Below are 17,231 nucleotides of genomic sequence, written 5' to 3' on the forward strand. Positions count from 1 at the left end.
AGACCACAATGCACAGCAGTAAACTCTACAACTCAACGCACAGAAGTATTAGTAACAAGGAGGAAGCCAGCAGCTAAAGCACGCTGGACTGCATTCTTCAGCAAGGTGGGGTAGCTCCCCCATGAGCACCACTTTCCCTATACCCACACTAGCCTCGAAAGCCTCTAAAATAATAACAGAGTCACCTCCTCTCCAGACAAATTGCAACCTTTATACATTTTACCTTATTGACAAGTAACGAACAAATAACTAAACTTCCCTGGCATACGTTAGCATTCCCCATTAAAAGTACATTTTGTGGGCATAAAGTGATATTAAGCATAACAATCTATTATTGATAAACTCCTGGTGACACCATGGATGTATAAGTTCTGGTGGAAATTCGTTAAGACAGGAAAACTCATATTCATATTCATAGACTAGCTGGAAAATAGTGGTTGACGAAAAGATGCATGATTCATAGAGAACTTATTTTATGCACACACTGGGTAGTTCTCATGTAGGCAGAGTGGAGGATTTCACAAGGGTAGACAGAGGTGAACTTATATGGACAATGGGGCAAAACCAGTGTGTGCCGTGTACTTGAGCACATGGTCAAGTCCGACGATCCAGCAGCTCATGCATTTTGTACATTTCTCTCGCCAATGACGACTCTCTCCTCTGTTTTGCCTAGAGATATATGAAGCTGTAATCGAGTTCAGAAAGCCCTTGACAGCTATGTGCTGCCATTCAGACCTGGGAGAATCCAAGTTATGATAAAAATTAATGTACTCTGACATCCTCTGGGACTCTGTGGGCCCTGGGAGTAGCTAATAAACGAAATACAGCCATGCTTGTGAACAGCATGTGCCCACGCAGTTGAAGATTAGATTGCAGGTGGCTCCCTTGTCACCAGCTTCCAAGTGGCTGAACCAGCCCCAGTGCCAAAGGGAGCCAGCACAGACGACTGGCTAGAACTATTTCTTGTGTCCAGAGATTAGTGAAGAAAAACACTTTACAAAATAACTAAGTGGGATTCAGCAAGCAGGCTTATTGGGATGACTTTTTCTGGGGATGCTTGAACAAATGTGCTCTTTCACCCCAGAAAGGACATCAATAATAGAACAATGAAAGGATTTTACTCAAATCTATCTTGGTGAACCAATGAGATTAACTAAAGTTACTAACAGAAATATGGGTGAGGGTTACTTAAGGAATAAAACATATTATATATAAACATGTTATAGGTGGTTCTTCGGCTGCTCCCTCATCCAGTACCCATGAGTCACTTATCTATCCTGGGGGTTGGGACACTCTCATGAACCTAAACATTAGTGGGATCAGCAGCCTCTGAGAATTCAAATAGGCAAAAGTCACATCATGGTCAGAGGATAGAACACCACAACACATCTCTTAAAGCACAAGACGACATCTGGTCTACCTTGTGAGATAGAGGCAGGAGGATGATGAGGCCTTTGTGGCCAGCCTGGGCTACACAAAAACTGGTCTCAAAAAGAAAATGTTCAGCCAGGTCAATGTGATTTAAAACAAAAAAAGAAAGAAAGAAAAGAAAAATGACTGTTAGAAGGAAGGAACAAAATCAAATTTTATACATATATGGCATTTTCAAAGAAATAAGTATTTTTTATACAAAAAAGGGAGGAAGAAACACAGGTGGTAAGAGGCAGAATTGGCAGTTATACTGTCTGCTCACCTTTGTAGGTAATGTATAACAAACCCAGCCTCCCCTGGGTGGGTACAACAGAAAAAGAGCAGCAAATAAAACAGACATGAATTGGCGTGAAGCTGCTGAACTTGGAAACCCACCTCCAAAGAAAAGGAAAGATAGAGAAAGAAATGTCTTTAATTCAAGGCTCTTGTGTCCAGTAGGACTGGTGTAGCTGAGGCTAGAATATGTTTTGCAGTACCATCTTCAAATATCATGTGTACATCTTGTCCAAGACCAAGTTGAAGCCATCCCTCTAACAGGGAGACATTCTATCAAGAACAAATATAGGAGCCCTGCCTTCCTATAACTCTGAAGAGCAGAGTTAAGTCTGAAGACGTTCTAGGAAAGAAATGCATATAATCACAAGCTGGAGCTGTACTTCCATTACTGAGAAGATCCAAGGAAGAGCCAGGAATTGCCAACTAAGACTAAGAACGAGCTAGGAATTAAGTGACAGACAGCAGCCAGTAGCTCGTGAACCCCTTGCCTAGGGCTTGCTCACTCACTCACATGCTTCCCAGCTCCATCCTAATCTCTGTTGTCCAGCAATGGAAGGGTCCTCAGATCTCTTACTAGTCCCACACCAGGGAGTAGTTTCACTTGCCTGTGGCTATGCTGAGAGGTTGCGGTATCTTTAGGAGCCTACCAAGCAGACTCAGGTCACTGTGGGTGGGCGTTACAGGTTATATAGTCATGTCTGATTCTGGCTCAAAACTCCTGCTTCCTGATCTATTATAAAGTGAGATGCTACAGCCCAAAGCCCCCAACTACTACACAGGATGATACCCTAACATGCATTCTGTGACGTGACTATGAGCCAAAATGGACCCTTGATTCCTTTGATCACAATGCCAAGCAAGGTAACTAGTATGGCATCTGATCCCTGTCATGTGGGGCAAGCCTGGGTAGGCATCCTAGGATCCTCACTCTGAGCTTCCAGAACCTCTTCTAGCAGAAAGCACCAGGCCAATGCTTAGCTGATATTCGTATATAGTCCAGGACCACCTGCTCGTGAAATAGCACTTTCCACCAAGGGCTGGGCCCTACATCAATTAACAATCGAGCTAATGCCTCACAGATGAGCACACAGGCCAATCTAATTTGAGAAATCCCTCAACTGAGACTCTTCTTTCAGATGACTCTGGGTTATGTCAAGTTAACAATTAAAGCTACCAAAGGCATCTTCTTTTAATCCAACTATCTATCCATCTATCCACACCCAAGGGCCATAGGGCAGAATGGCTGGTGGTAGCAGGTGTGTATCAGTGTTTGTTAGGGGTTCCTAGATGATTCTGTAATGGCCAAGAGGGAGAATGGCTGCATCCATCTCTTGAGACCTCAGAGAGCTCCTGTAGCAATCCCGACACTGCTGTCCTTTCAGGTTAGAGACATTCTGCTCAGTGTGACTTCCAGGAGCTGCAATTTGTCAACCTACCTGTTACACACTTCTGGGACAACCAGATCCCCTTTCCTGTCTGGTTCTGGTTATCAGTGTTTGGATCAAGCCAACTTTAGTTTGCTTGTTTGTTTATTCTGAGACAGAGTCTCACTGTGGAGCCCTAGCTGGCCTGCCCAGTACCTTTATCTTACTATCACGAGTTAGTTGGTGGCTGAACTGCAGCGCCAGGCCAAGCGGAGAAATGAAGAACTGGGCTGCTAATTGAGAGGACCCACTGATGGTTTGAGAGACAAGGTTCTGAGTTAGTGCTTCCAAATGAAGACAAGAAAGCATGCGCAGTACTCCAAACAGAGCACTGGAAGAGCGGTTTATCAGCAAGGGGAATCTTCCTCCAGGACTTTCAGCAGGCAGCACGGCGTAGCACGACTGATTTATTTCAAGTATATTCAAGTTCTTAGGCTAACAAGAATTAACTTCTCAACAATTTACTGAGGGAAAAGATGTTTCCCATGTTATTAAAATGCGATTTCACTGTAGTTTAAGCACAGCGTCTCAATGTGTCAATTATGTAAACGCAGAATCCTGACATGACAGTGGAGTTGGAAAGGATGGTACAGAGGAAGAAAACCAAGTGGGATCCATGAGTCAGGCAAGGAAATGCAGCTCAAAAACACAGACACTGGAATGCATTTTGCAAGTCTTCCATAAGCAAAAGGCTCCCAATAGTAACATTGCCATGGATTTGCTTCAAAGCTGCTGAGCTAGGTGGTCTCTTTGAGGGCCAAAGACCAGGTTCCCTGCCCTGGACTCAGGGTGTCAGTCTCTCTCTTCTCCAAGCAGTCCCTAGTTGATGGGGTCACATGACCTGATCAGGGAGAGCTGACTCTTCAACGTAGAAACATTTCCATAGGTTCCCAGAAGGGTCCATTTGGTTTCTTTGTCTCAGATAAGTATGGTAAGTACCATTACTTTTTAAAAAGCTGTTTCTTGGTCTGACGAGATAGCACAGTGGTTAAAAGCACTCGGTGCTATTGCAGAGGACCTGAGTTCAATTCCCAGCACCCATGTCAGGCAGCTCACAACTGCCAATAACTCCAGCTCCAGGAAATCCATCACTTTCTTCTGGAGTCTGAGTGCTCCTGAACTTGTGTGCATAGATCCCCAATCCCCCCCCCCACACACACACATATACACATAATTTAAAAAATATCTTTAATAGCTATTTCTCAAGGCTTGGACATACTCAACCTTAACACTACATAAGGGAGTATCAACTCACGGATACTGAATGGTCGAGAATTGGTGCCCTAACAGTCAAGTTTGGAATTGTGCACAGTGGCACAGGCCTGAACTCCCAGCACTGGGGAGATGGAGGAAGGAGGATCAGGTATTCTAGCCTAGCCTAGGCTATCAAAACATCGTTTCAAAAAAGCCCTCAAAATTAACAAATGGAAAAATGAATTTCAAAGTAATGTTTCACCACATGGACCTCCATGCCTCCACTTTGTCCTTCTCTCCCCCTCTTCCCATCCACTCAGGTACCAGCTCCTCGGAGCTTGCCATAGGCATTGTGATGACTGAAGAGGGGCTGATAATGAGATAATGGTAGCAACAGCGAGGACCCTGCACTAAGTGCACACCAGACACCCGGTGCTACACTCAGAGAAGAGTCTGTTATTCAGTCCTCTCAACAACCCCAGAGTGGTTTGACCATCTCGTCTTATTTTCATTGATGGATCAACCAACACAAAGACAGAGTAATAGGCTTAGGTCACCATCTTCATAGGTAACAGAACAAAGATAGAGAATGAAGTCAGAGATGAATTAGCCATTGCCTCTGATCCTCTGGGGTTTGGTGTAACAACAACTACAAATCAACACAGAAAACAGAGAGCAGCCCGAACTTTGCTTGTGATGTCTTGGTGTGTTGTTGATACGCTATGACACTGGTTCTCAGCCTGTGGGTCGTGACCCCTTTGGGGATCACATATCAGACATCCTGCCAATCACATATTTACATTACTGTTTATAAAAGTAGCAAAATTACAGTTATGAAATAGCAACAAAATAATTTTATGATTGGAGTTCGGCACAAATGAGGAAGTATATTAAAGGGTCGCTGCATTCGGACGGTTGAGAACCACTGCTCTGAGAAAGGATTCGTTGGTGCAGAAGTGACGCTAAGGAGAGAGGAGGGAAACAGGAGGCTCTGGTGGGAGGGAACAGTATAAGGTAATGGCCAGAGCCAGCATGCAGACCCTGCGGATGCTTCTCTGGGTGGAAGGTATAGAGGCATAGGGTTGGGGACAGATAATTATCAAAGACACAGGAAGTTTGACCTGTTCTCTGAGCACTGGCTGGGGGACATCAGCAAGTGCAGCAGCTGTCCCTCTGGCAGCAGGATACCCCTGAGCAGGTCCGAATCGGAGCTGAGTTTGCATGTGAAAGTAATGGTCCTGGTTCAGAGGTGTACACGGCAAAATGACCCTTCGGTCCTGCCTGTCTACTGATAAGCATCATTCTGAAGACAAGTAGGAACGAAAGGGAAATGAGCACTGACATTTGGCGTAAACGTATATAGGTGACAGTAAATGAGGGCAAATAGCTGCCGTTTCTGCTTAAGGGGACTCCGTGGAGAAGAACCTTCTAGACATTTGAAAGAAAATGGCCTGGGTACCTTAATTGAGGGGCTGAGCCTCTTTTCTGATGGGTCTGCTTAGCCTCTTTTATATGTATCTCAGCAAAACAAATCTTCTCTTGGTGCTAGAAAATTGGTTTCACAAAGCATCGACTCTGACCTTGAAGTGACCTTAATAATCATCCTCGTAGATAAGAGCTGTCATCCATCCAATTAATGGGACAAACCTCTTGCGGGAGGCAATGTGTGCTACACAGCACCTTTTCCCAAATAAGTCCGATCTCTCTTATTTTCCAAATTGTGTTTGCTGAGCTCAATGGAGATTTGGGATTAAGACCTAACCTAGCAGAGCAGCTATTAGCTTGCATGACTTTGGAGAGGATCCTTAATCTCTTGACCTATAAAATGTAGCATTCGTTGAACTGTACAGAACTGGAAGACATTGTAGTTCTTTTTCCTATTTTGGACATGCCCTCTGACTCTTTAGTTGTGTTTGACACGTGACTAATAGCTGATAAATAGCAGTCATCACCAATATCATTATATGCCTTCAAGTTCCCACTGGGGCTTCAGGACTTTCCTGATTTAATGATAGTCAGGGCGTTACTTGGCCTGTTTCCTATAAGGTCCTATTTCCCAGGAAACGTAGCCAGGCACACTGTTCTACTCAAAATCCTCTCCCACCTCCTAAGAATCCCAAGGCAGCTTTTATAGAGTGATGAAACTGATCATGTACAGATTAGCTCTATGTACCTACCTGTCATAGCCAGTCACAACATGATCCCTTTTCTAAGAAAAAAATGCAGTAGAGCTGAAATTGAAATCTAGGTTCAGTTGACATCCCAAAACCCGTTATTTCTACTGAAAGAGGGGTCGTGACCTATTGTCCTAGGGTTAACATAATGTATCTGCTGAGAAGTATTACTAGGGAATGTTTGTCAATAAAGTTTTATTGGCACACACTGCCCATGGTTTTCCTGTCAATAAAGTTTTATCGATACATACTGCCCACAGTTTTTTTGATAATAAAGTTATATAGGCACACACTGTCGATGGATGCTTCCATGTTACAACGGCAGAATTGAGTTTTTACAAAGATATTTTTCATCATCTTAAAATGTAAGGTATTTCCTCTCTGGTCCTTTACAGGAAAATGTACTGAGCCCTACTTTATACTGACAGAGCTGTTGTTTCATTTTTCTTGTCTAATACAAGATACTGCATGATATACTTTTGAGATGTTTTTAAACAATATGATGTAAAAAGATTTGACACCCAAAGAGTTAAGTAGACAAGAAAAAAAAAAGAGCTTGTAAGAGACACAATGCTCCCTGGTGTTTCTAGATGTATTAAATGGCCCATAATGTGGTTTTTCAACGATTTAAGATGGAAAACACATAGAGTAGAAGAACAATGAACTGATAGACTTCATAAAACTTCCCCGAGACATCATAACAAAGATCTGAACTGAGAGCATCTGTTGCAGTGGAAATGAGCCTCAGCGCTTTCTCTCCTCGAGTTTTCACACTGTGAAGGAAAGCGAGGCACCAGGGTCCCAGTGTACACAGAGCAGGATGGATGTCTCATGTTGAGCAAAGACTGATGCAGAAATGTTGGCTAAAACATTATTCGCCAAGCTGAGCTCGGGAGGAAAGGGAAGATCAATCTGTAATTTACACACTGGTCTTCTGGGTAATTTAGCCCTCAAATTTTGGGTTTTATTTAATAATTTATGGCCCACCCACTTCTATAGATGGAAAAGAGACAGAACTCTGGAATACGAATCCAAGAATATAATGTCCCGGGTTAATAGCTCAAGTTCTGAACGTCTTCTAGTGGGGAGTAAAAATAAACAACTTTGCTAAAGATTTTTCTCCTCAAATGTTTAATAAGTAAAGGCTAGAAAACTTTTATTTTAACCTTTAAATAAAACACACTTCGGTATGATTTTCTTGGTGAAATGAAGCCTAATTTATTTAAATTATACTGGAGACAGAAAGCTGAGACAAGAAATAGAAACCCATGATGAAAAGGGGACTTCTAGAAGCCTTCAGAATTGCACACTAGGTTAATATGAATTTTCTATCAATTGCAGCTCTCTTTGAGGACGAATGAAGCCCTTGGCCAATGAGAGCTGGCTGGCAACAGGAATCCTAGTAACCCATGTCCTTTATGGTGGGCCATTCCCAGCTTTTAAAATTGCAGGATTGGAGTGCAGCCTTCCATTTTATTGGGAACGACAGAACGCTAATGAGAAAGAACATGCTTCTGGAACATCTTGTCCTTGGAACGCCGAGCTGTTTTGGGCCTCAAGATGGAGGCTTTCTATTCTGGTAAATGAAACAGCTACAGCCAGATTGAGAGCACACAAGCAGCCATCACCAAGTGGAGGCTTTGGAGTCTCTCACAGGGGACCCAGATGAGCAGCCTGGGTGATCACAAGAGGACTTGCCCCAGCTGCTCCCCACTGACAGATACCCTTGCCTACCAGCACTGTGGAGTCTGGCTTCTTTCTGAATGCCAATTTAACCCAAAATATCTTTTTAAAAAATTCAACTTGGTGGGAAACTGCCACAGTCTTTGGTTTGGAACTTTCCAGTAATGCCCAGAATAATTTGGCCTGAGACACACTGGCTGACCACCACTATCATCACAGACTCTGGCAAGAAGTATCGAGAAGCAGACTGAGGTTCCTGAGCTGACCACCCTGAAGAGGTAGCGGGGAATAACAGAAGAAATGGATGAAAAAGACAATGAGCAAGCAAGTGGAGGAGGCAGATTGGGCAGGTAGAACACAGGACCTCAGAGAACAGGCATGGCAAGTGTCACGTGTCCTCTATGTGCCTGGAGGCAGACAATCTTGTGTTCAGATTCTCCATCTAACACACTCCAAGGCCATGACTCCTAATCCTTCCCAAACAGTCCTACCAAATGTTTGTGGCATTCAAACAGAAGCTGATAGAGGGCATTCTCAAGCAAACCACCAGTCACGTGAGAGCCAGACAAAGCGAGACACACCTGTAACCCCAGTGCTGGGGAAGCAGAGATAGGAGGAGCCCTGGAGCTCACTGACAGACCAACCTGGCCAAACAGCCAACTCCAGGGTCAGTGAAGAGACCCTGTCTCAAAAACTAAAGTGGAGAGTGACTGAGGAAGGCATCCAATGTCAGCCTCTGGCCACGACATACACATCCATACACACACACAGAACAGGAAAAGCGTTAACAGAAATGCTTGGCTTGTCCCTACTGCTTCTGTAACCCTCACCAGCCATGCTCGCTCTGTACCGGTCCTCTCCTCCCCAGCCTACCCTAGCCTCCAAAGAGAAGTCATCTACGGGGGAGGCAGATTTCAAGTCTGCCCAGGTTAGGGAGAGGCCAGCTCTGCAGCACGTGACAGGCTTCATTTTCCACCAGTGTTTCTGCCTTTGCCTGTCATTTTCGCCATCCTCAAGTGACAACATAAATGCACTGCCCATCCCAAGGTGTGAGGTCACACTTGTATTGAGGATTGCATGGAGCCTGATGGTATTCCAGAGAGCTCGTGTGCAGGCTGTGAACAGACCTATTCAGGGGAGCATAATGGAGCGCCCACGTGGAATTCACGTCAGAGGGCTTTTCCTTTCTTTGGTCCAACTGCACACAAAAAAGGAACTGGTTCTGAACTGGCAGGCATGCTTTCATTTGTCATTATGTTTTACACACGAGGAAATCTTAATGTCCAAAGATGGGAGGTGATGAGAAGGCTAGAGTTACACATGTTTCTCTGGCAGCCTGGTCACCGGCACTTAAATTCACTTCTGACAGCTCTCTGAATCCGGAGACCGTTAGCACTGAGCTGTCATTTGCCGTTCCAGGGGAGATTTCGGAACTGGCAGTATGTCAAAAGGGAAAATCACTCACTGTTTTATACATACTTGCAGTACGGCAGTATTTCTCCACGCTGTGAGCAACCCTGGACTCTTAAGGCACAGGCAGCACAGGTCCTAAGCCTTAGTCTAAGGGAAACCTTGCCCCTGGGCCTGAACATACAAGTATTGGCAACCAAAGATTAGTGCAGAATGGGCGAGTTTTCCCTCCAAGAGTTTGGGTCCGTGATTATAAAAGGCCCTTAGGTGTGATAGTTTCTGAACTATTTGCTGGATAAAATCTAATGACAGCTTTGAGAACGGGGTTATGATCAGTCAGCTCTCTTCAGCAAAGCCACACACTTTGAGACCTAATCAGGGCAGTGGGTACCAGGGAGGAAGGAGAAGTTCCTAAGAAACTCACTAGTTTTCTGAGTTTGACTTTTTATTGTCTTTATATTAAAGACGGTAGCACACAGGAGATCAGAGGGTGTGATGGGCCACATGGGACCTGGGGCCGTTCTTTTACCAAATGCTGTCTATGCATTTCCTACCCTATCTTTCTAGCCTCACTTTCTCATCTGCATATTGTATACAATCACTCCCTCCATGAAAGTGATTTTGAAACTGAATCAGAAGGTGCAGGCAAGGCATTCTAAATGTGTGTGCCCCAACTGAACCCCCCAAAATAAGCTTTTACTTCTGCTGCTGGGGTTGCTAGTAATTTTGTCCCTCTGCAACTATAGACCTATTGAGATGAGGAGTTGGCATCAGTAATAAAATATAGCTTGCTGACATTTAAGGCTGTGGCCATCTTGGCTGAGGTCACCTTGGCTCCAGTGGCCAGCAATGTCCTCCCAGAAGAATGACTGGGGATTCGGATGTGCTTGGCAAATGCCTGGTAAGTAGACAAACAAAGGATGAGGATGAGATGAATAAACGTGAGAGCCACTGCTATTCCTGCTCTCCAGCCCCTTTGATAGCTGGCAAGGGATGGCAGCTAGCGAGGACACAGCACCAGAAAGAGCATGTGGCAGGGCTCACATTTCTGATTGACAGGGCCAAGGGTGGATCTAGCTCTGCCTATGAGTCAATGAAGTGTCTTCCCTTTGGAATGATACAAGTCTGGAGTACACTGAACAGGACACTCTGCCCCAGGAGTCAGTCCACTCACTTGCTCAGTAAAGATCAAATACTGGGATGGTCTAAAAGACCAGAGTGGACCCAGGAAGAGAAGCTAGGTAGCACAGCAGTATTTGAATACCTGATTAAAGATCCCTTCCCCAGCTCCTCTCATGCGCACAGGGAACTTCAGCATGGCCTAGTCTGAGCCCTACCAGTCCAGGCATGTTGGAATCACTCATGCCATTATTTTCCCCTTGGCACCACTGGGGCTATGATTAACTTAATCCTCATGCTTCAATCACCTCACTGGAAAATAAAATTAAGTGAAGTTATTTATTAATGAAACCAAAGCCACTATGGTTAATGAGAAACTAGTACTGCTTGCCCTATAGAAGCAACCATAAAAATAAACCTTGGAAACAAAATACTATAATTACAACATCGCTAGCCACCACTGCTTTCATTAGCATGAAGCCTGAGTCTGCTTCATGCCCTCCCTGCCCCTTCCTTCTTCCTTTTTTTTCTCTGACTTCTTTCTTGGTAGGGAAGGGAAGTTTCTGGAGGGTAGTAGAGTATACAGCCCCCCTAACTAAGGCATGTTTAAGGGCTGATGAAGAATCCTCACTTCTGAAGTCAGCAGATAAAGCGAATGCAAGATCCAGCCAGGATTGTGGGTATGAGGAGGCACCAGGGACTGGAAAGGCCCCGAGGTCTTGCAGCCTGCATCTGTGTCCACAGCTACACCCATGTCAAAGCATCAAAGGCCTGATGATAACTAGAAGAAAGTGTGCCGAGGATTTCAACCCTGTCCGTACAGAATAAGTGAGGTTCCTGGATGCCCCTTGAGGTACACCTTTCCTCGATTCAGAGAGATACACAAGTTTGTCAGAGGGTACATCTTAAAACTGCCCTAATGTGGAGCAGCCTTGTGTGCTTTAATAATGTCTTCTCTTTTCTTTTTGGTCTGTGAAGCTGTTAGTAGATTGATGACACATCTCATAACGAGGGTGACTCAGAGTCAAGCAAATACAGTCCACCTCAACAGTGCCAATATAAATGAGCCTCCGGTTTGGATGCCAAGACAGCACTGCAGCCTTGCGTTCTCCTGATAGTGTTCATCTGATAAAGACATTACGATAGCAAGCAATTATGATGTATAAGCCCGCACTGAAACACTCACACATTCTTGGCCTTGAACGCTTCAGCAAAATGCTGCACACTGCGGAGCACAGCCAGGTCCAGGGTCATTGCTTCTACCTTGGCTTTGTGCTGGAACGAGAGAAAATAAAAAAGAAATGATAAATAACAGCAAGTATAGTTCGTGGTATCAAGTTACAGTAAATGCGTTATGGAACATGTCCGAATTCCCCTGTTTAATATTAGACGCCCAGAGAGACTATACATCATCAGAATGGATGGAAGAACACAGCTTTTACTGCCAAGTCCGGGGAGCATGTGAGGCTGGGACTCGGCTGGAGATCCAGGCTGGGGGTTGTGCATGGCTTCACTCAGTACGTGGAAGAGGCTCCAAGGAGTTTTCTAGTTCATGTTGTCTTTAAATATGTGCTCCAAAGAGCTACATCTATGGGGGCGGGAGACTAAGAGCAAGCCTGGCCGCAATGCAATGGACAATACTGTGATCTCAAAAAGACTCCACCCAGGTTCTGAAACGCTTCCACTAAGCCTGCATCACCCTTAAGGTCAATCCAACCAGGGGTGGTGGTCCAGCACACACGCAATCCTGACACCCCAGCTGGTCGTGAGTTTCAGGTCAGCTTGGGCTACCGGGTGAGTTTAAGGCCAAATGAGGCAACATGGTGAGACGTTTTTGTGACTCCAAATAAATTAAGGGCAGGGCTGGGGAAATGATCAGCTCGGAAATTGCTTGCCACACAAGCAAGAGGATGTGATTTTGATTCCGAGAACTTAGGTGTGATTACAACCCAGATGTAATGGCACATGCCTTGTAGTCCAAGCACTGGAAAGGCGGAGACAGGAGGATCCCTGGGGATTTGCTAATCAGCCAGCACTGTTTACTTAGAAATTCTGAGCCAGTGAGAGAGTCTACACCAAAAGCAACACCAGCAGCAGCAAGGTACTGGAGAGATGGCTCAGCAGCTGAGAGCACTTGTTGCTCTTACAGAGCACCAGAGTATGCTTCTCAGCACCCATGTTCAGTAGTTCACGCATGCCTCTGATTCCAATCTCAGGGGATCTGATGCTCTCTTCTGGCCTCCACAGAAACACACCTGCACTTGTGTAAGTGCATGTGTGCATGCGTGCACAAACACACATTTAAAATCCGCCAAAAAAAATACTGAACAGCTGGGAATATTTCCCCTGACTTTCCAGGGCGGCAATTTACAAGAGACTACAGAGCAAAGAAGGGGGAAAGAGTGGCCCCAAATCAGCCTTCCTAGAGGAATTGGGATTGGGACCAGTCAAGCCCTAGTGGACATAGTCTTGGTGGCAGGATCCTGCATGGACAGACCCCAGGGCTATTCTTCTGAGACCTTATGTATATGGAATATTCTATACTTTTAACTCTGGGTGAACTGTGGGGAACAAGATTAAATACCAACTCTTTCTGAGACCTACCTAATTCTTCCAAGAACGTCCAGTATTACCTGTCTGTTCAGGTATAGAAAGCTCATGAAACAAATGGCAAACTTGAGAATTCTAGTCTAGACTGTGATGCCTAAGTCAGACTAAGGAGAATAGCAGGACCCCTCCAATGCCGTGAAGCAAATGCAGGCTGTCTTACTTGGGAATGGATCCGGGCTGTGCTGAGCGGTAGCCAGCTTAGCTTGGCTGCCTCTGTACTGGGCTCTAACCCAGATCATAAGCTATGAGCAAAGACCAAGAGCCAGTGTGCACGGAAATCATACTGACTTCGGAACATTTAACATTTCTGAGCCTCAGTTTCCTCATTTGCAAAAGATTAATTCACTATTAATGAGTCCTAATGGAACTGCCAGCTGAGTGTCCTAGAAAAACAGAAGATGCTCAGTCAATTTAACTAGGAGGAGGCATCTCCTGTATCAAGTTCTTATGCTAATGCCACATGCCAATAAGAGGGATGGATACGTGATGTGATTGACTTTGGTCCTCTTTGAAGGCCACATCATACCAGCTCACTGATACTAGGTCCTATAGGACCCAGACCATGGTTACTAACAGAGCCCAGGTTTAGGAAAAAGTGGAACAGAGTGATTAAGTGCTTTCCCTGGATACAACAGCATGTCAGTGGCTGTGATAAGATCCATCTTTTGAATGCAAAAACTCCAAATTTGGGGTGACAATGGCAAACACTGAAATGTTGCTGACTTGGAAGGAAAGCATCTACGGGACCCAGGAAAGCAGGGGTGTCAGTAAAGAGTGCTCTCAGTTTTCCTACGTCAGGGAATCCTGGAGCCGGGCAGTCCACAAAAGGTTCAGTCATAGCCCTCACTCTAGAGAGAAAAAAGTAGGAACTGCAGCTGGCTCAGCACACTGCTCTCACAGAGGACCTGACTTCAGTTCCCAGCTCCCACGACGGTGATTCACAACCACCTGTAACTCCAATCAGGGGATCCAACAACTCTGGTCTCAGTGGGAAACCTACACTCACGGGTACATTACCTACATACCTACACATAATTAAAAATAAAATGGGTGGTGTGGGCCCATAATACTAAAAAGGAAGAGGGAATGGAAGAAAGGTCAGGAGTTCTGAGGTAGCCAAAGCTGCACAGACAGATGAAAGCTACAAGAGATACCTGAGCAGCCACCATGGCACCTGAGGAAAGTTGAGTAAGGTCACATCTGTGCAAAGCACTGTGGTATCAAAATGATGCAGCTTTCTATTTGTTTGCTTGTTTGTTTGTTCCTCCTTCTGTCCACTAACTGGTACCTATCCAATAGGTAAAACTTCTGTTAAACATCTAAAATGTGTTGATAGTCTACTTGGATTAGCCCACAATCTTGTGCGTGCATGATAGCACTTAAGTACTTGACCTTTAGAACAATCAGATGACTGTTGGCCCCTAGCCACAGTCCCTAACTCCCATGCTTCCCGTTTTCCTTTATCCAGGGCAAGACAATCGTTGCAATACACAGACTCCTAACAAAATGCAACTACATCACAAAGGAAAGTCAGGCATTTGTTAAGACATCATTCATTGCTGGAAACCCCAAAGGATAGCATGCTCCACATTATGAAAATGCATGTACATATTTTCTCCATAAAACAGGGAGAACATTCCCAGATGGTGACCCCAAAGCAATCCAAGGAAAATGATGGTGGAGCCAAGTGACCCACACATTCCTCTCTATGTGTAACTTAAAATTGGTAGGTTATCTTTCAATTCCCCTCCACTTTTTTTCTTCAAAATACAGCACTTAGCTGCCATTGCTAATAAGAATAAACCCAGGACATATACATCCAGGGGGAGTATGGGGTCACCCAACTAATCCACGAGCTGTGGGTTACTAGGCTCCTGGGGATAGAGACTCCAGTCCACACACTATTATTAAGAGAGTTCTCCTGCCCTGACTATCTGGTTTCTTGCTTCTGAAAAACTGTATGCAACCCAGTGAAGTCCAGGAGGGGGGTAGAATGCTGTTTTGGGAATTGGCTTAGGAGTGTGTGTTTACTCCTGTGCTGGGGAGGGGGCTTGCTCTCCGATTATCGAGCAAACTTAGCAGCTTCCTAGAAATGTTGACTGTGGCTTGTGCTCTACCTGGGAAAGGTGTAGCTTGGCGGACAGACAGCAGACGGGATTCATTTCTAAAGGGTGGGGCTGTGGAATATCAGCGGAGGGAAGGCAAGAGACTCAACCTGGCAGTGATTGATCTAGGGCAGGCCACAAATCACTGTGCTGGTTTAATGCATTGCTTATATTAGGAAGTAGTGGTAGACTTGCAGGAATACATCAAAATAGATCTAGAGGGTCTCACACACCCAGCATCCAGCTCCGTACAGTAGAGAGCTCTTATACAGTACATTGTCATAACCTAAAAATCTCAACATTGGCAATACTAAAATTTATTAGATCAGAGTTATTAGGAGGGTTTTACCAATGTGGAGATGCATTCATTTTCTTTTTTCTGCTTGGTGTATCCTTGCCAAATTATGTGACATTTTGTTATGGGTGTGCTGCTCAGTTTTTGTCAACTTGACATAAGCTAGGGTCATCTGGGAAGAGTAAACCATTACTGAATAATGTCTCCATCAGACTGACCAATAGGCAAGCCTATAGGACATTTTCTTGATTAATGATTGATGTGGAAAGGCCTGGCCCACCGTGGGTGGTGCCATCCCCTAGGCAGGTGATCCTGGGTCATATAAGAAAGCAGGCTAAACAGTACAGTAAACAGCACTCTCTCACAATTTCTGCTTCCATTCTTGCCTCCAGATGACTGCCCTAGTTTAATTCCCACCTTGGCTACCCTCAGAACTGTGATCAGGACATGTAAGTCAAAATAAATCCTTTCCTTCCCAAGTTGCTTTTGGTGGCCATTTCTTTATCACAGCAATAGAAAACAAAGAACAATGCACTGTTTCATAATCATCCCCATAGTCAAGATCTGGAAATGACCCATCGTCATAATAAAAAGGTATTACTTTTACTAACAAGTGATTCAATTAGCATGTGCCTTCTAGAACAGGGAGAATCTAGAACAAAGCCTGTTCTCTACTTTGGCAGAACATACTTGCGAAAGCCCCCTTTCCAATTCAGACTGGCCAGCAAAATCTCAAAACTCCTTAGCATATCCAGCAAGGTCTGTATTAGTCAGCAAATGCTGTAAGGAACAGGCGCTGAATCAAAACATCATAAAACAGCAAAGACCCTCCACTGCTCACACTGAACCAAGCATGTGGGTGGACCCAGGTCTATCTTGGTCATGGAGCCTCCCTCCATCTTCTGCAATGCAGACAGGGCAATCAGGTGCATGCAGGATCTCAAGAGAGTTCCACTGGGCAGCGGAGGATGCTGGTTACAATCACATTTCATTGGCAGAGAAATGGGGTAACTTAACTAGATGGGATACAGTACAAACCTCAGGAAAGCCCAGGAAAGGAATGGAGATTCACGGTGAGGACAGTGAGGGCTGACACCAAACCCATGTCCTCCTTTCCTGTTTCTCTGAGATTAAGACACAACTTGCTGTTGTCAAAGTGAACAGACGCACAAGCCTTTGGGAAACAAGCCTCCTTTTCTGTGTATAATGAAGTTCTAGAACCTGCCTCTGGGATCCACTAGTCTATCTGTGCAGAAACAAATGGGTTGCTGGTGGTGGCTATGCCACACTGATCTCTGGTATTTCGTGAGTATATATTGGCTAAGAGTGATTCAGACATGAGACTGCCTAAAACCAGAGGGACCAGATGGGGAGCAGCATGAGTATTTAGATAGCAAAGTGGAGAGATGATGTCACTTTCAACAGAGAAGCTAGAGCCAGGCTGACCTGGATCCACAGCTCAGGGGGACCGCAGCACGGACAACATGGCTCAGGGGACCGCTGGGCCCCA

At 44.9% G+C, this 17,231-nt stretch overlaps 1 protein-coding gene across 1 annotated transcript in view; it reads right to left on the reverse strand.

The window, feature by feature from the left end:
• The window catches only part of Wwox (WW domain containing oxidoreductase), an 876,711-nt gene that overhangs the window by 620,306 nt on the left and 239,174 nt on the right, over window positions 1-17,231 (reverse strand). Inside the window, exon 6 of the mRNA XM_041649948.1 lies at window positions 11,898-11,986. Coding sequence (XP_041505882.1) covers window positions 11,898-11,986 — 89 coding nt within the window. The remainder of the gene's footprint in view (window positions 1-11,897; window positions 11,987-17,231) is intronic.

The sequence above is a fragment of the Microtus oregoni genome, unplaced genomic scaffold (assembly GCF_018167655.1).
Source record: "Microtus oregoni isolate MIOR12 unplaced genomic scaffold, Mior012 000004F_ref0000308, whole genome shotgun sequence".
NCBI classification, from domain to species: Eukaryota; Metazoa; Chordata; class Mammalia; order Rodentia; family Cricetidae; genus Microtus; species Microtus oregoni.